The sequence below is a fragment of the Calidris pugnax genome, unplaced genomic scaffold, assembly GCF_001431845.1.
Source record: "Calidris pugnax isolate Ruff unplaced genomic scaffold, ASM143184v1 scaffold102, whole genome shotgun sequence".
Classification (NCBI taxonomy): Eukaryota; Metazoa; Chordata; class Aves; order Charadriiformes; family Scolopacidae; genus Calidris; species Calidris pugnax.
The window spans coordinates 4,931,846-4,952,102 of NW_015090846.1; the positions used below are offsets into that span (position 1 = coordinate 4,931,846).

Sequence of the window (20,257 nt, forward strand, 5' to 3'; positions counted from 1 at the left end):
TATGTGTCACATGAAAGGAAGGAGGAAAAAAATAATCAAAACTCCATAAAGATAAGGAAAAATTAAACTAAAAAAAACTCTGAGCTATTAATCTTTCCTGATAATGAAGTACTTCAGGATGACTTCTAAAACTCACTTTCATTTAGATGCTTCATTTATTTTAATCTGGGAGATAATTAGAGGGAAATCAAATCCATCTCCATAGCAGAGTATTTACCTGAGATGCAGCTCAGACTTCTCAGTATTTCCCCTGTGTGTTCAAACTGAGTGTTATATGTATCACTAAAACTTTATTAGATTAATGGCCATTACTTAATTAGCATCAAAACTAAAATCTACAATGTTTCCTGCTGGTTAGCTGTCAGAACTGGAATTCTTTCAGATATTTTTTTTTTCTATTAATAGGCTGAATTCTGCTTTCCCACACACCATTCCCAGGAAAGCACATAAAAAATACTTGGAAGTAGGAGTAAATCTCAGCTGAATGGGTGGGCAGTCGTCCCACGTCAATTCCCATATATCCACACAAAAAGTTCCTGGCCCTTTGCAGCAAGAAATAGGATTTATGGTGAAGACACAGATACTCATCAACAAGATGCTCCGTTAACCAGATTATCCTGAAAAAAAGCTGCATCACTGATGAATTCTTACTGTGAAGAGGCAATGGTTTATCTCATCACCCACTAATCCTGTTAGAAATTATTTCGTACTCAAAATGTATCAGAGAAGAATCCTCAGTTGAACGAGCATTCCACACACACCAGTGTTCTCCATGAATTTATTTCTAATTATCATTTGCCTCTTATCCATATCTAATATGTAGTTAATGAATGCCTGACATAACTTCAGCATATAAAAAAAGACATGACTAGTTATATAATTACAGGTTAAAAAATGATCTTTTTTCAGCTCTGTGCACCAAAGTAATCTTAAGGGTGAAGGTGAAGCACAGACAAGACAGAGTACAGGTGACTTTGCAAGACACTCTACAGTGTCCACAGCATCCTCGGTGCGTGGCACTGCCTCTGAAAGAATAGTTTGGTCTTATAATAATATATCAGCTGTGTCTTGTTCATGGGGCTGTCTACAAAAGGACAGCAAATTTGCACTTGTAATCATTACAGAACACGAATAACATATTTAAGCTTGCCACTAAGTGCCAAGAGAACAACAAAATTGCTATTCTGGTATGGAGGCAGGCCTTTAAGCAAGAATTTCTAAGGACAATAAAAAAATAAAAAATCTCCCTTTCATGTTTCCAAGGAACTGCTTAAAACAAGGTGGTTCATTAAAAAAGAAAATATTCCTCTCAGCTTGATTCCACCACAAGCATTTCCGTGCAACCTGCTTCAGGCAGTTCCTCTCATTTCTAGATCATAAATTTAACTGTGTTTACTATCACAGATCGAGGAAGCATTTTCTAAATACAACATTCATACTTATCAGCTCCAATGGGGTGAATCATTCAGAATAATTTGTGACTTTCAACCAAATTAATACACAAATTACTACTCATGACTGTTTTGAATTTAAAAAAAAAAAAAAAGATGCCTCATGTAAAGGTACAAACAAATAAATCTGAATCAGAGGTAAGATATTGCAGGGGAACTCATTATTTGCAAAAACCAAAGAAAGTCAACACACTTACTGGACATCTTTCCTCTTCTTTTTCTGAGGGTCCACCAGCCGAAGAGTGTCTCTGATAACAGCTACTTTCACTTCTTCATCAACAGGGCTTGGGACATTTTCAAACACTCCAGGAGAAAGCTTTAAATCACAAAGAGAGTACAATTAATCATTACAGAACTAAGGATTATTTATTCCACATTTACTCCAACTTCATGTATGTCATTTATGCTTTAAATACACAATGATAAATTGCAAAATACTTCGTAAAAATATACAAATACCTTAATATTTTCAGTATGATACTACAACACTTTTTGGCAAGTTTCTCTAGTAAATTGAAATATTGAAAAAAACTGTTGCCGATGTTACCATTTATATTATGCATACAAACAGGAAAAAAAAAATATTAACAATCCCCTAAACACAACTAAGTCAACTGCAGGAGATGATGAATAAATGTATTTGTGACAAAGATGATGTAGAGCTTTCACAATTCCAATAAGTCACATTTCCAGTGTATAAGATTAGCAATGATTTCCAAGCAGAAAATTACAGGGAACCTTGGAGGTTTCATATTAGCAGACAGCTTTCATCTTTCAAACAAGGAAAAAAGACCAGAAAACCAAACCTAAACAATTTCATCCCAATATCAGTATCACGTTGAGAGGTCTTACCTCTTGCTCGTGTTCTATTCTCATGCTGGGGTTTGCATTTACTTCTAGTAACATGGGCTTCAAGTTTTTCATCAGGAGAATGTCAAACCCTAAAATCTGAGCATAAAAAGCAATGCGTTACGTCAGTTCTGCTCAGTGTTCCTCTAGAGAATGCAACAGCCATCTGTATGTCAACATTCAGGAGAAAAAAATGTGAGGGACAAAAGTGAAATAACTGAGAAATCACAGAATCACAGAATGCTATGGGGTTCGAAGGGACCTCTGGAGATCATCTCCTCCAACCCCCTGCCAGAGCAGGGCCACCCAGAGCAGATCCCACAGGAACATGTCCAGGTGGGTTTTGAATGTCTCCAGAGAAGGAGACTCCACCACCTCCCTGGGCAGCCTCTGCCAGGGCTCTGCCACCCTCACAGGAAAGAAGTTCCTCCTCATGTTTAGGTGGAACTTCTTATGTTCAAGTTTGTGCCCGTTACCACTTGTTCTGTCACTGGGCACCACCGAAAAAAGATTGTCCCTGTCCTCTTAACACTCACCCTTGAAGGCGTTGATCAGATCCCCCCTCAGCCTTCTCTTCTCCAGACTAAAAAGACCCAAGTCCCTCAGCCTCTCCTTGTAAGAGAGATGCTCCAGGACCCCCATCGTCTTTGTAGCCCTCTGCTGTTCCCTCTCCAGCAGTTCTGGGGAGCCCAGAACTGGACACAGTACTCCAAATATGCCATATTGCTGAATAATTACTGAAACCATTTGTCTTTGATACTAACAGTGACTTTCACACAACCCCCACCTCCAAACACTGCATCTGTCAACACGGAATCTTAGCACCTATGGCAGAAATTCCAACGTACCTGGAAGCAAGTTGGCCCAGGCTTTCCTGCTGGTATGTCGGACTGATAGTAAACTTTCAGTTCTGGTGTCAGTGCAATGATTGTTTTAATCACCAGTGAAATGATATCTGACCACAACTTTTTGACATCAGCTCCTCTGGAAGACAATCTGCACAGAATGCTTGAAAAAGTCCTCTTGCTGCCAGTGTTCACATTGTCAGAATGGATGAAATTCCCACTATGGATATTTAGTGAATAGTTGGTCAAGTGCATAAAAACCTGGTGCAAATTTTTTAGAGTGGGTTCTTGATAGGGCTCTGTACAAAACCTAGAAAGTCCATCTTTGGCTATGTAAATCTCTAAGGGTTCTAAAGATTTCAGTAAGACATAAAGACGAATATCAAATTTCAGTTTGTCAACAAGCAGGGGTTTGCAAATGTACTCCTGGACCACAGCTGGCCGGCTCTGGATGCTTCCCGTCAGCCTGATGTCACTCGGGTCTTTAATGAGGTAGATTCCATCTCCCTGGCACCCTCCATCAGGTTTTACAATAAAAGTGGGCTTCCAGGACGGATCACTGTCTTTCATCATACGAACCTAGAAGGAAAAGAATTACACTGAAAGACACTAATTGGGGGGGAAGAAAGGCTGATACTACGAAAGCTGACAAATCGCATTCGTAAGCCAAAAATAAAGAAAAATAACATGATCACATCACTAGAGTAGGAAACACTGTGCAAAAAAGATAGAAGAAACAGTGCTGACAAGCACAAAGACAAACAAAAAAGCATGAGTAGGGACTTACTAAAGCAGATAAAAGTAAATTTCTTTAACAAGCTGTTCTATAAATGATTCCAGGAACTTCTTTTTAATGTTATGTACCAATTTACAGGATGAAACTGTATATCTCATGAGGTCCATTTTATTAGTTACTAATGCATATGAAACTGCGAAGTTAAACCTTCATGCTACATTTTGAACTACCACTGACAAAGATAATCATTAAGCTGAGGAAAGGCACCTTATTTATTGAGGTATAAATGCAGACAAACAACATTGTGAGGAGGAAAAGAAAAAGAAAAAATTTGGCACGATAACTCTTTTTTCCACCACTGAATATTTTTCACAATCAGATACCCAGTGTTAGTAAAACTAGGGAATATTGAAACATGTACAGATATTATATAAATACCAAAAATTTACTAAACATAGATAAACTAAGTTACATAAACTAAGCATAGATTTTCTGCCTCAGTTGCCACCTACCACCATTCTCTGAAATTAATTTTTTTCTAGTTTATACCAGCACTGCCCTCAGGCCTGGCATGCAGCTGCTACCTTTCTATCCACTGCAAGGTAAAGAAAATTCTATTCTGATTTCAACAGCTTTGATTTATACTGGGAAGATCTATTCACAGCACATGGCAATTCAGATGCTTTCTTGAGATGTACCTAGCGTGACGTCAGGGAAGCGAGGGAAGTTGGTGGAGAACATGATGGTGTTTTGTACCGAATCAAAACGTTTGGATGAATCTACAAAGCCCTCGATGCCTGACCTGGCCTTTCCTCAAGCTGGTGAGATATTGGGGCTGTTCAGGAGAGGGATGTGAAACACACTGCGCTCTAGTGTACGAGCTCGCAAACAGCCATCACCGACCTCTACACAGCATCATGTATTTCAATACACAAAAATACTGCAAAAAAAAAAAATCACTGCACAAGATACATTTCACTTCTTTCACAGAAAAACACTTTCACTTTGCAGATTTCTTACAAATTGTGTCAAATACTCTTTACCACTAACAAGTTAAATTCATAGAATCATTCCAGAAAACATTTTTTCCGAAGACACACATTGACAAGTGAAGTTGCTAGGTACGGGGTGATGGAGATGACCCACTGGAAAGGAAATAGTGGGTAAGAAATTTTGACACCTACTGACACTCTGTGAGCATGTGTCTAAAAAGCTCACAGTCACAGAAGTCATGGAAATAGCAAGAAAAAGGAAAAAAAAAAAAAAGTTTAGTAAACCAGTACCTTTCAGTGTCAGTTTCTTTCCATTATTTGTAGTGCTTTGCCACAAAAGATCTCTGTTTGTTAAAGTAAACTTTAATACTTCGTAAGAATGTCACTGGAGGACTGTATGACCTATTTCTGGATTGTTTACAGCAGCTTGGACCTGGATGCTTTTGTATCCAGTTCTCTCACTGCTTTGTAGATATCCACGAGTACAGTACAAGCCATTATACCCACACCTTGAGGTTTTTTCCACACTGTGCGCTAGATTTTTGGGGCCTATAAAGGAAACAGTTCACCACAGACAGAAATTATAACAGTGATGGGGAAGTACCTGTGGTTTGTCAGAACCTACAGAATCCCAGATGAGGCCTTAGTAAAACGAAGAACAAAACTGAATTATACAGAATTACAGGATTATAGAGAGGTGTCTGCATCCTCACACAGGAAGTGGGAAGAATATAGAAGAAAAAAAAAAGTTCTAAAACTCAGATCTAGCTCCAAATATCTCAAATTCAAAAGGCAATTGGATGTGAACTTCTTGCTCAATCCCACTGTCATTTCCGCTTACTGACATCAGCAGCTTGATTTCTGGGGCATGAACAGGGCTTGGCACTGTATCAGACAATAACCTTCTATACTTGGAAGCAACAATAGGTATCTTTAGAGTTTTTGGTTTTTACAAACTAACGGGAATTACATAAAGAAGTAAAAATAAAAAAATATAATAAAATAATTTTTTTAAAAGGGAAATTACCTTTTTTTTTTCCTAAAACGAATCAGTTATGTTATTTGTAAAAAAATTAATTCCACCTGGAACAGATTGTTAATAGTTGGCAGTTCAAAACATGATTATTGTAATAAGGGTGGTTTGACCTTTGAACATGTTAACTGACACATTCATTTAGCAGGGAACGTTTGGAAGCCAATGTCATTCCCAACTGGATACAGCGAGCCAGAATTAAACATGGCACCGATAACTAACCGCTGGATTCAAATCTGCACTTTTGTAAAGAGCATATATTCACTCAAAACTCTCTCAAAAAGAAAAATGTTCAATATAATTAGGGGATCTTTTTACATCAGAGAGAAGAGCTATTACCCCATCTATATTGCCTACGAAGCCCACATTCACAAGAAGCAAACCTAAATTTTGCAAGCTTCAGTGCATTTAAGGACGAAAAAAATGATGAAGACAGTAACTAGGTCACTGTACGGGCCTGACACATCTGCTGAATATCAGACCTTTCGTGTCACATGCATACCTCCCACTGCCTAAATAAATTATTGTTTATTTGTACTTAGCAAAAGTAAAAACTGCAGAGATGTGGACACCTCAATTAGAAGAAGTGAAATTGGGAATGAAAGAAAGGAAATCAGGAAGAATTTAGTGTTATTTTGGATGAATTTTGAAAATTATTCATAAAATACGGCATGTTTTACAGCATGTGGCAAGGAAAGAGTATGAGTGTATTTAAGCCAGTGAGTTAACATGTCTCAGCCTTCAGAAGCAACTGGTTTGGAGGTCAAGGACTGAGCAACCAGTGGGAAATGAACTGCTGCATTACCCTCTGGGGCAGCCCTGAGTCCATGGCAAAGCAACGTGACCCTGGTGAGAAGCCTCTGGAGCGGCCCCAGCTCTATTGCTGTTCTCTGCGGGCACACCAAGTCCCTGAGGGTGTAAATATAGTAGCACTGCATTCAGGAATATTTCGGAGGAAAGAAATTATTAGAACACAATTTGTAATTTATCAAAATGCAACTATACAATCCAGGTTTCAATGAATAGATGCTGAAGGACTGTAGCTCATGAAAACTCCTAACAGCACTGGCACAGGGAGCCCTAACAAAGAATGCAGCTGTAGAAAACACAGGGCACAGGATAACACCTTTATCAGATACTCACGGGATTTGGAAAAATAAAGCAATTAAAATTTCCTTTCTTTCAAAACGGAGGGATGTCTCAGTACAGACCATTCTTTTCTTGCATTCACACCTTTTACAGCACCAGACCTGCCGCTGCTCCTCTCTCCATTCAGGCAGCGATGTGCTGAACGAAGCCTGTGCTCTGGTTTTACAGGGGCTCCCCAGCAACAACTGGAGATTGACTTTAAGAGGCCTGAGGATACGAGCTAACAATGAAAAAGAAAAAAATCAATTTCCACCATCGGCTCTGGCACTGCCAGAATGAAAGAGGAAAAATATCAGCACACAGGAAAAGGCTGAGCACTGGTCAGATCATTGTGATTTTCAGACAACACCCTCTGCCATGACTACATTAGGATGTTCCCAGGGCCTGAAGAACTTCTGGCTCCATCCTACCCAATCATTTATTTCAGTCAGAATCACACTGCTAAAAGCCTTCCTACCAACTACAGCAGAAATTCACGATTAATTATTTAGACAAGGATTTTTCTCATGGCCAAGTCTCGCACTAGCTCCATGAAAGATCCTTCTTCAAAATAGGTCACTTTGAGGGATTAAAATGCCACAATGGAGCTCAGGCTTACATAAATGGTGTGTGGATAAACAGGTCCAAGCAGATCAGCAGGCCTAGATGTGCAAAGAAGGAAAGCAGGATTTATGCCCTAGTCTTTTTAACACTAAAGAATAATCTTCCCCTGACATGACATTACTCTGCTTCTCTGGTTCACCGTTGTTAAAGTCAGCATCCCAGGAAGACATGTGGTTAATCTTAAACTTCCACAACTAAACATATCCTACTATGACTCCAGTTGTATGTACCAAGTGCCAATTGTGCTCTACTAAGGCAGAATGAAATAAAGAACCTCTACAAAACCAGCCAGGGCAATCTGCCTCCAGTCCCCACGTCTCTTGTTCACGCCTCAGGCTACTTCTGCTCTGCTACAGCAGCACCTTTTCAAAAAAGACAGTAATTCCTGGGGACTATTATTCGATGTAACAGCAACCTACTCTCAAAGTCCTGCATTTCAACAAACATCACTCTCATACTTAACTCTTTCCATTTAGCTAGAAAGGAAATAATTTTCTCCATCATCTTCTAGTCCATCAAAACTTACACACGGCAGATGAAGACTGAATGGTGGGGAAAGGGGGAACAATAATCCAGAGTCAGTCTGGTTTTCAGCAGCCTGGCCATCTTGAAGAAAGCCAATGGTTTCTTCATCTTCAAGGAAATTCCTGACAGTCATCTGCAAATTCTCCACAACCCCCTCAACTATATTCTTTCAAATTCTCATTATGAGGAAGCATGTTCAGACTCAGAAAAGTCAGTCATGTAGGAAAATCAGCTCATTTGAAATGAGATATTTCTCTGTACTTAGCTTGACAGAAGGAAATTATCTTTAAAAACATGTTAACCATTTACAGCCAACAGCACGAGGAGAGCACAACGTCTAATGGCATGAAAATCTGATCCAGTTGCAGGTTTGCCTTTCAAGAGGAAACTCAGGCTGAATTAATACAGTGTTCTGAAAAAAATGCATATAACGGGCTATAAGATTTGACAGCACAAAGACTAGAATATTCATGTCCATGCTTAAGAGGTATCCAAAAGCTGAAAACCTGATTAAACCACCAAAAATATGCTGTGCTGGAAATTAGACTGTCGAAATTAGATTCTTATTAAAAATTAATCATACTAGGCCTATTCATCATCCTCATAGACAACACAAAGAAGGCGGTATGAGAGCAATCAAGGCCCTGGTTAGAATCTCAAGCTAGTTACTTTTTGGAAATTGGAATTTCCTATTAGAAATAAGTTCTTATCACACAGATTCCAACAGATTCTTCTCTGTTAGTGAAGGGGTGATTACTGTAGCACCTGAGAGATTTGCTGATGTGCAACTCATCTTCTGTTATAGTTACATTTTAGTACAGAACGTTTTAAAAGCTAAAAAATAAGTGAATATTGAAAACAGATAAAATTCTATTTACTTAGTAAAATTAAGTTTTAAGCCCTTGTTAAAAATACTTATAACCATTTTAGCTTAATGTAAATGACACTAAGGGAACTACCATTTTTTTGGTATTTCCCAATATGAAGCTCACCTTCAACAAACTTAGAGTGCAGGTCTCCCATCGATTACTGGCTAATGAGTATTAGATTAGCTGCAGTGCTTTCTACCTGGATTAAGGGTTTGGGGAAAGAGGGAAAGGCTGACAGCATTTGATTTAGTTATTGTGAACATTTGTGTCAACCACATCTCCAGAACTGAGGCACAGAAAGAATATTTGAGAGAAACTGTTCTGAAATGCTGCAGCGCTTCGGGAGGAGGCAGTGAGACTGAAATGCTCAAGGAGTTTATTCTTTCAGCAGTAATTTCTGTTACAGGCAAAATCTCAGAGGTGTTAACTCCCCAGTCCAGCCCTTTGCAACAAAATCTCATACCACAAATGGCACCAAACCATCTTTCACGTCTAACCTAGACCTCCACTGACACAGAATTTGTGACCTTTGCTAATTAACTATGCCCTAATGGACTTGAATACCAATAATAGCAAAGGTGCAGCAAGACAAGTTTCAGCACGATTCATGCAGAGCTACATACTCAGCAGCTGCAGCCCACAACAACAGCTTTGCTTCCAGAAGCACCGGAGATGGCTAAATCCTCTTTTACTCAGATAAATGCACACGTGGATTCACATGATTCAAGTGTGTGTCAGTTCCTACAGGGGTATGTCGAACGTGCAGGCACCACACGTACCTGTATGTTTGTGAATAAGCTGAAAATTTAGTGTCAGACCTGACATTTTCAGCCCCACAGGGTCCCTTGGTTGTAGAGCAAATAAAACCAACAGAAAAGACTGTAGAGTTCCTACTGAGAACTCACGAAACTGCAAGTGAAAAGTGTTCTCAACCATTTATGGTTCACAGTGGATTTAGAATTTTTTTGGTTTGTGTTTTTTCTTGTTCTGGAGGGGTTACATTACAAACTTGCATTAAATAGAACATAAACTCTTACAACATAAAATATAATGTTTGATAACACGAACTATGCTTTTTTCAAACACAGATGGAAGAACATATGCAAAGGAAACTCCTAGGAGTGTGTTACTGGACATCTGTTACTCTTGGAACAAAAAAACCAAATCGTTTTCACTCCAGTAACCGTTCAACCAGAGAAAAGTATTTCTTTGCAGTGCCACCTGCCGACAGCGTGCGGGTCCATGGGTTGAACGTGATGCACAGACCCCCATCGTTATGCGCCGCGCCGTTAATCAGAGCCTCGTAACGAGACAGGCACGCTCCCCAAAGAGCCATCGCTAGAACCCCAGTGCCCCATTTTGGAACTTTACTTCCAAGTTATTTGCACTTATCTACCTGTCATAGCTAAATTGATTGGATAATTTACGCTCCTCTTACAAATTGGTCCTACATCTAAAGCAATAAGGCTGAAGTACTGTTGGGATTTTATTCGTTTTTACTCTTACCAGCGGTGCCACAGCAGTGACACAGCACATTTGAAGAGTATATATTAAAAGATGTTCACGGATTTAATTGGATTGTGGATACGGTAATTATCTGAAAAGTAACACACAGCATAGGAGTCTATTAAAGTCCATACCTTTTTCTCTCACTTTTCCAAGCAGAGGATACTGTAGAATATAAGAATGCACTGGGCGAGTCAGACAGAGTTAAAACAAACACATACAATATGTTTTAAAACATTTCTAACAACAGAACCAAACACCAACACACAGCATCACTTTTTTTCAAAAGAAAAAAAAAAAGCTGAAAAAGAATGGCATTTTATTACATTCTGAATATTTAAACAAAGCAACAGTCTGACAAGAGATTCAAACAGACAATTGTTGAGGGAGATGGGAGTATTTTTAACAATGCACAGTACAAAATGCTGTGGTGAAGGATTTGGATAGCACAGGCAGGATGGACTAAGAAAACTTCAGTGACAATGAATCTGGCGAAGTACTGCACCCCACACACCACTGTACTGGAACTTCCTCAGCCCTTTAAACTCAGCAGAATATGCAGGGAAAGCGCTAATGGTTCTACCACATTTAATATTCAGACATCACTTCTGGCATTGCAGAGAAGCATAATTGTTTTTAAATTTATTCTAGTACACAACAAACAAGAACAGTTCACCCAGACTAAGTCTGATCTCAGACAAATTGAAAAAGATGTCATCCACAGCACCCAAATGTGATTTTAAATAATCTGTCAGGTATGAAAAACTAAAGAATGACATGGCAATGACATCCAACAAGTTTACTTTTATTCTCAGAATAGTATATCTACCTCATCCACGAAGAGGGGAAATTCTTCTGGCAGAATCCAGGATCGAGGGTAGAAGTTATACTCAAGAGGAAATAGATCCTGCATTGTTCGCACTGCCCGACTCAGTGTAATTTTACGGACCATCTCCGTCATGCCTGGGAAGACAACAGACAGCGTGTAAAAGCAAGGAAGAATCCACACTGAAGTCTCATCCTAAAAGTAAATTGTTGTCTCATTATTCACCCTATTGGCAGCCACTCTAGTCATTCCTTTCAAGAAAGCTGAAAATATTTTAAAATTTAAAACATGACAAAACATTTGTAGCACTCTCCTGCCATAGTTCATATTGTATGTAATATGTAATGTCTGTAATACAATATACTGTATTGTATTAAAAAAAAGAATCAGTTATCCAAAACACAGCTCAGAATAACAGAGGGAAAGTTTTAGTCCAATAGCAACTACTGGCTTTGCCATAATCCAGAATTATGGCCCTAGCCTGCTATCATTCCAGGAAGAGGTACAAATACAATCAACCACTTTGTGTTTACTTTGCATCCATTTAAGTCACTATGTCAGAAGGACCAGGTTATTTTGTGAGCAGCCAAGGTTAGCTGCTTTCCCACAGCTTTGAATGTCATGCTTAGATCATGCTGTGTCCAGACCCACGTGAGCTCTGGTGGAAGCTTTTCCCAAGGTCGGGGCATTAAGGGTTGCTCTTGTGATGTTTATATGCTTTCAGATATTACAGCTTATAAGGTTTGTGCTGCAGCTTTTTTCTCCATGAGAACATCATCTGTGGGCTTCTTTCCTCCATGGTCAACACATTTCCACAAAACCTACAGGAACTCAGTAGTTTGTGACTGCAAACCTCTGTCAAGCGTGGCTGATTCTGGCCAGGAGGTTCCAAAGGTACAAGGAGGACAGAAAGTAACAAGGAACACATACACATTTGCTGAAGTCTTATTTCCATCAGGAACATGACTAGAAAGCTATTTTTATGGAAAATTTTCTAAGTCTTTCTGAGGGCCAACCCTTTCAGATTCTTTGAATCTCTCACAAGTAACTAAGAGAGGGATCAAGACCTCTTCAAGAGAGAAAGAATTTAGTAAAATCCAACATCAAGGTAGCGCGAGGTTCCTGGAAATCAGGTCTAGTTCTGGAGGACTCCATGGTTTTGATTTCTGTGCTTGTCACTTGCTTACCACGGACGAGCCAGAAGGCAGAGAGGGCAACACACATCTAACACAGATTTAAACTACCAGAAAACTACACCATCCGATACTTGAATGTGAACTTCCCACAGATAGGAGAAAATCAGGGTAAATAAAGCATAAAGTTCGATATCTGAGGGTTCTTATTCTCCCAGCATACTAATAGCAGCAATAAATCTGAACTAAAGGGCTTAAGATAAATCAATACCTAAGCCCTTAGCTCTTATTTAGAGAGATCTCAACAGGGATTAAATGAGAAAAAAGGGAGCTTAAAAAAGCAGAAGAGTCATCATAAGACGAGGGCTGACATGGACTCTTCAATATTAAAAAATCCATTTGAGGAACTCTGCTTCGAGCTTCTCCCTGAGATAGGCCAGAGGACGAAAAAAACCTGATTCTTTCCACTTTGAATCAAAACCAAATCCAAAGATACAGCACTGTTAGATGCCAGATAACGGGCAATAACTGCATACTTCACTTAAATTATAGCCTAAAACTCCTTAATTATCCTAAATTAATACATATGAATTATTCTTTTCATCAAAAACACTTTCTCTCCAAAACAAATTTCAGTTCAGAACTGTTAGACACCCATTCTGATATAGTCACCCACCGAAATGAGTAACACACTAAAACTACTATCAGCTGATTAGGCAGATAGTTCACATTATAAAACAGTAAAACACGGAAACAGTTGAAATAATCATGCTTTTAAAGCATTTGTTTAAAGGAGGAACAGAAGTAAGGTACCTGGAAACTTGTTGACTTGACCTGAGAATATATCATTGTCGTGGAACGACACCCCGTGCCAATAGATATCGCACGGCAAGCGCCTGCCAAAAGGAAACTGGAAAAGAGACAGGAGACAAGTTTTGAAGCAATCTGGCAATACTGATTCCTTCCTTACTGCTCTCAACGCTTACATTAAACATAAACGATTCACCAACAGTCTTCTGACTGTCAAAAGAAAACATGCCCTGTATTTTGGTTGCAAGACTAGGAATATTTTGATCAGTTCAAGGCTCTAAAGTTCAAGATGTTAACAAACCAGGAAAGGTTGACGGAAACAAAAACCAAATGACTGAGAGGCATGATCTGTACTGAGAAACTCCGAGCTTGTTATCCACCACAATTAAGGCATAACTCATTTGTAATTTAAAATACTATTACAGGGAATAAATTTTCATTAAGAAGCACTTAATTCTGGCACATGAAGGCACAGCAATAGCAAGTGCTACAGCTGGGAAGTAAACAAACCCTGACAATGTTTGGGGTTATTTGGGTTTTTTACTCCCCAGTTTAAGAGGCAGTAAGCAACCATCAAAGGAAAAAAGCACAAGGGGTCATGGAGGAATTGCCATTACTGGCAGTTACTAAATCAACTGCTATTCTTAAAAATATCACCATTTAATGCCGCGAGTCCCATGCCCTGTATCTGTGCCCCCCTGCAGCTTGGTGACCCACATCCCACCACCCTGCCATGTGGCACCTCTCTGCACCCCCAGTCCAGCACAAGCAGGAGACATCTCTGCTCCCGAGGACTTTATTTCAGGGAATACATGTCGTTAGTAATATTGTTGGAAATTAGTAGCAAGTTGTAACTGCAAAGTACTTTCTGAGCCAAGCTGATTTACTGGTGTCCAAGCTACAATAAATTGAAAATGGATTTCAAAGCAAGATATTTAAGTGACACTAAGTATATTATTCATTTATCTATATTCAGTTATATGTATTAATTTATACAGTATTCATTCCTTTCTGGTACTAATAGCCTGTATTTAAAAGAAAAGCTTACAATTTAATTAATTGTTTATTGAGCATATATATTTCAACTATTAAGGACTAAAGCAGTTATTTCAATACTATTAAGTATTCCAACAATTTAAGAACTTCTTTCCCATTCACATAAGACTTCACCATAAATTGGAAGACTGTACAGTTTTCTATTACCAAAAAGATCAACCTTTTTTAAACACTCTGAAGAGGTCTGGAACAGCGCTGCCAATTACCGATAGCAACAGTTTCTAATAGTAGCAAAGTGGTTTTAAAAAAAAAAACCACCAGCAATACAAACAAAAGCCCCATGAATTAGCAGTATCCACAATCCAAAGTAAAAAAAAACAAACAACCTGTTAAAACCCAAATATTTGCAATCCATGTTATCATAATACATAGTTCTGTGTAAAAAAGGAACTCTGTTTTCCTCACCTGTTCTCTTAAACACAGTCCCTTTTATCAATCCAAAACTTTCTATCTGCAACTCCATGTAGATGCCGTTAATTAAATACCACATGGAACATGTTCACAGGAATCTCTTCTATTATTAGGTTACATCTTTCTCAAATAAATATGCTATATTTCTGCCCACAGCATTTTTAGGAACGTTCACACTTGTATGAAATATCTACCGCCCTCATCACCCAACGACTTCAGTAAGAAGAAAGAACCAGACTATTTTGCAGAAACTATTTGTTCTTTACTCCAAATGTAATTTTTCTTGCTTTAAAACATTTCTGTAAGCAATATTTGCCAATATGACAGAAAAAGAATCTCATAAAGCTTTTGAGCGAATTATTTTATTTGCTACTTTAATTAAAATTTCAGTTGCCTCAGTCAATAGCCTTGAAAAATTAATTTAAAATGCAAATTGAGGAATGCATCCTTTCTCTGTTTCCTTACTCATAGGGATGAGTTACCCAATTTAACAGAGCCAGTGGATTCTTCACTTATTTCATTATTATTCAGCCTGCAAAATCTGTTTTTGTACAAGTGAAAATTAATTCTGTTAGGCTCTGAAAGACAATCAGTGGCCTTAACCTCTTTCCACAGGTATATCCAGAATACAGATGCAGTATTAGGTCTCGGAGCACCCTTCCCACTAAAACCTGAACAATTTATTTATTTATTTATTAAATGAAATTGAAATGAAAGGAATGAAATTTGCATTTATATAACACCTTTCATCTACAGAGGATATCAAAGCACTTTCCAAACACCGCACAGAAATCATTTCACCACAGATGAGGAGGGAGCACCTCTGGACTGGAAAATGGAAGCGCCGCAGCCCCACATCAGTGACTCGGGCAGCACGGCAGCTTCCCTGCTCCTGACACACCAGGATTATTTGGAATTATCCAACAACGGGATCACACTCACCTCCTGAATGAGCTGGGAAGGATTCTTTATCCTCCACACTCTACTTTTACAGAGAAAAGTGTTTGGGAAGGAATGAACAAGTTTGATTATTTGGCTCCCTCTGGCAGCTCCAGGCAGATATCAATTAATCTTATTCTGGTAAAAGAGGCCTTTCCACCACCTCCCCAGCTCCTGCTGCAGGGCACGAGCTAAAAAGAAAGGTGGATGCTTGAAGCAGTCCTCTATTCTCATAACAAAGATCTGCACTAATTGAGCCGAGGTGGTCACAGCCCGAAGAATTCTTGGAAGAATTTATTTAAAATCTTTTTTTATTCAGAGTTTGGAGTATTTGTCAGAAAAAAAAAAAAAGAAAAAAAAGAAAAACAACAACAAAAAAAAACAAAGCCACAAAGAGAATAGAATTGTTTCCACAATTTTGACACTACTAATAATCAATCACAGTCAAATTGGTCTGACAGGTCATTTCTACCTTTTGGTTGGAAGCCAATAATTTAATTTGTCTCACGGGTCACATCAGTCTGTTCCATCGTGTTTAATGACAAGTTAAATGACTCTTGTCTCCTAGTCAGCTTTTCCTAGCAGAAAATTTCAAACTCTTTCTACGCCTCCATGCAGCTACTGAACAGCGAGACAAATGAAACGCTTAATGCTGGGATATTTGATGCCCGAGACATCTGCTTCTTCCATTTTCCTGGTAATTGAAAGCTAGCTGAAGAAATAATTTATTAAGTGATGAATAAACTCGGGATGCAAGCTCAATTTGTGCCCATTATTTCATTTGGCATATCATGTTCATTTAAAGAATCTGACACACTAAATCAGATAGTCCAATCTAGTGATGGGAGTAATTGCTCCACTGGCATGCACATTAAAATTCTGCAATGCTTTTTAAAAGGTCCACCCCTGTGCGTTACCCCGGGCAGGGCTATCATGGTCCATAATTTAATTTACTGAAAATTCCCACAGCTGAAAAAAAAAAGCGCAGTTTTTTCTATCTTTACTTCCAATAACAGTCAAATTGGTCTCTCTTGAACTCTTACACCTCTTCCTCATATGTCGGTGCCATAGAATAAACTGCTCACCAATATTGGCCATGCTTAGAGTATTATTATTATTATATAGTGACATTTACCATATGTTAATTTACTAAAATGAACTACTACCACGTGGACAACTCTGTAATCACACAGCATGCATTGTGTCTTTTATTTCTACAAATTATCAGGGAGCATATTGCAATAATAAATTATTACTGAAACAAAGCTCTTGCAGCAGGTGAGGGTAACTGCAGTAAGGAGAGCTCAGAACGTGTAACTTCAAACAGAAAACAACCCAAAACAAAAGCCTATATGACACTGCAATAATGCTATCCATTAGACAGAAAAAGTTATGGATAAAAAGGAGCCCACTTTAAAAAGCCTGTTATAACGACTCCTGCCCAAGAAAATATTCAAGCCAACACATTCAGCAGCAAACATAGAAAAGAAACAAAAGCAAAGCAGCAATGGGAAAAAATGTAAAAGAAGTGGTGAGGGAGAAGGATCCAATGTACTCAAAGCCCATGACACAATCACCTTGAAAAGCGTTATACAAGGGACAACAATAGAATACCAGCCCCTAAAACATTTTAGATACATTTATTTCATTATTACTCCTAAGATTCTTTTTGTTCTTTATTTTTATGGATCCTGCAAGAAACATCTGTGTTCCCTCTGCTGGTCCTGCTGTAGCAGTGAAACTATTTCCACAGCTCTGTGCCCATCAATGATAGTTGTTTGAGCAAATACTTTCATGCTATTTTTCTAAACATTTGAAAGGAAGGGCTTTCAAAATTATAGGAAACCTGAATGAAAGAGTTTTTCCTTGTAGTCCTCTTCTTAATGTTTTTTATTTCTTCAAATCTAGACCAGATCCTGCCTACTGCTTCCCTGTGTCTGCTGAAGTCTGCTAGCCTGAAGTCAACTGTTTGTCCTAGAAGACTTTCACCATCTTATTTTCTGCAACGTAAACAGTACTATTCAAGAGTCATAGCTCATACTGTTCCCTTTTCATCACTCTTTTCACCTTTGGCGGAGGATGAAGGAAAGAAATAAAGAAAGGGGAAAAAAAAAGAGAGAGAAATCTGACTTGTCATATATACATTGATAAGAAAAAAATACTTTCTTAACAGAAGATAATGTTACATTCATACATATTAACCTCTTTATTATGATAAGCTGAAAACTTTACAGAAACCCATTACAGTGACTTGCTTACACGGAATGAATTACTAACCACCTAGATGGTATGATCCAATGGCAGAAAATTCCCTATTTGGTCTCTTCTTTATTAAGAGTACAAAGTGGCCAGAAGGGGAAGCAGCAGACTAAATGAAAAATATTGACTGAACTAAGGGATGGAGGAGAAAGGATATTGAGGGAGACAGTAAACAAAGAAAGATGAAGTAAAGCCAAAAGCGATTGCTGTTGTGGGATGCAGAGCAGGAAGGAGAACACTGATAATGCAGTGCAGATATTCGAAAGAGCAACAAGAGCACATGAAACAAGTCAATTTGTAGGAGAGAATACCACACGCAGAGAATCCAGGGGATAAGATATGCAAAAGAGTAAAAGCTCAGGAAACAGAAAAGACAAAATTAACCAGTAAGTACGGCTCATTACCAACAAAATCTGTGAGGCTAACTTATATCAGTAATTCAGAAACACTTGCTGGAATGGCACTGGGCACTCTGAACATAAAACTAGCCATAAGAACAACGAAATTAAGTGTGAAGTCCCCCTTGCTCTGTATGTCACCCAGTAAAACAGGGAGCAAGGCTGCTGAGAGACGCTCCACAGGTGCCCCAAGGAGTAAGAAATGTAACCATAACAGGATTTAATTTCACGCCTCTAGTGTTTCGTTACTATTTTGCTGTAAGAGCAGGAGTCAAGAACTGGAGCGTTTGTGCAATGAGATTTTGAACTTCTCCCACTGGATTTAAATAACAAAAATCTTGACATAAATTTTTATGAAGACAGAAAATGAGAAAGCCCTACTCTTCCCGGCAAGAAGCATATATGTCTTCATGGTATTAGGTATTTAGGGCATTATGAATAAATATGGGTTATATTTAGTGCCACTCAATCCTCCAGAAAATAAATTTCTAACGTTTAACTCCGAGGTCATGAATAACACAGAATATATTGTCTACCCCAAGTCCATAAAAAAAGTTGTTAAAAAAGCACCAGGTGCACAGAAACTTTTAAAATTAAATTTAAAAATTAAATTAAAAAATTAATATCTTCTGAGCCTGCATCCCAAAGGCAGCTCTGTAGTGGAGCAGCTGCCGTAACTCATGCTGCTGCACACAAAGGAACAGTTCATCCACAGTGTTATCCTTCCACTTCATGTCCCCTCCAACTTCCCTCTTCCAAAGGGATCACAAGTACCCTTTTTCTTACAGAAGTTCCTCGAAAAGCTCCTAGAAGCCTTCTCAATTTCTATAAAGCCACTTGTAAAGTTATTATGGAAAGAAAATCTTTACAATTTAGCATTTATAGTAAGATATACATTAGAAATCTCTTCCGGATTTAAATAAGGAGTTCCAAAGCATCAGTTTTGTGCCAGCTCCCATAATGTCCTATCTCCAGTTCAACACAGACAGTCTGAACTCACACAGCATGGAAGAAAACATACGATTCAGGCTGCAGGAGTGAAAAAAATAAAGCCATAGCTTCTCTACATGCAATAATTGAGAAGGCTAAAGCCTGTTATGTCTGCTTTATTAGGTGGTTTCAGATTATTTCATTCATACACAACGCTCTTTGACATGCCTTCAAGATCATCCCTGATGCTGAGGCTGTGCCGGGGGCTCAGGAGCTGATCTCCAGGCCGTGCCTCTGGGCCACTGTCACGGGCCAAACACTCCTACACAGGGGTAGGTTTCTTTCTTGCCCTTTCCAGAGTTTAAGCTTTGGAGCGTAATATCCGATTACCCCTATTTTGGCTTGCATAATTGGCGATGGCAGTCTTGATCGTGAATCAGATCAGCCTCCAGCCTTGACATCTAACTAGAAATAACCCCGGGGTCGAGATGTCACCAGCTGGGATGAGGCCCCGGCTACAGGCACCTGCTTTGGCGCTGGCTCAGGGAGGAAAGGAGGAGGAGGAGGAGGAGGAGGAGGGGGATGGAGAAAGGGAAGAGCTTTACCAGAGGCAGACCCCAAGGCAACGGAGGGAGCTTTCCCCCGGGCCGCCGGCAGAGCAGCGGGGGGAGCGGAGGGAAGGGTCGGAGCTGGGCCCAGCGCCGGGCCGGGGCCCTGCCGGAGCCGGGGAGATGCGGGGAAGGGGAAGGCAAAGCCCGGGGAGCCTCCTGAGGGTCGGGCGGGCGCTCACCTCCCTCCAGCGCAGCTGCCTCAGGCTGATCTTCAGCGCCTCCAGCGAGGTCTTGGCCTTGGAGCTGTCCACCGTGACGCGGGGCCGCCGGGCGGCGCGGCCCCCCTCCTCCCCTCCGCGCCGGCCCGGGGCCCGTCGCCCCCTTCC

The 20,257-nt window shown here is 39.4% G+C and overlaps 1 protein-coding gene across 1 annotated transcript in view; it reads right to left on the minus strand.

Annotated features, from left to right (window-relative positions):
- The window catches only part of TTLL11 (tubulin tyrosine ligase like11), a 45,945-nt gene that overhangs the window by 25,476 nt on the left and 212 nt on the right, over nucleotides 1-20,257 (minus strand). Inside the window, exons 2-7 of the mRNA XM_014942742.1 lie at nucleotides 20,111-20,252; nucleotides 13,331-13,427; nucleotides 11,388-11,521; nucleotides 3,149-3,724; nucleotides 2,304-2,399; nucleotides 1,649-1,767 (exon numbers count right to left, since the gene is read on the minus strand). Coding sequence (XP_014798228.1) covers nucleotides 1,649-1,767; nucleotides 2,304-2,399; nucleotides 3,149-3,724; nucleotides 11,388-11,521; nucleotides 13,331-13,427; nucleotides 20,111-20,252 — 1,164 coding nt within the window. The remainder of the gene's footprint in view (nucleotides 1-1,648; nucleotides 1,768-2,303; nucleotides 2,400-3,148; nucleotides 3,725-11,387; nucleotides 11,522-13,330; nucleotides 13,428-20,110; nucleotides 20,253-20,257) is intronic.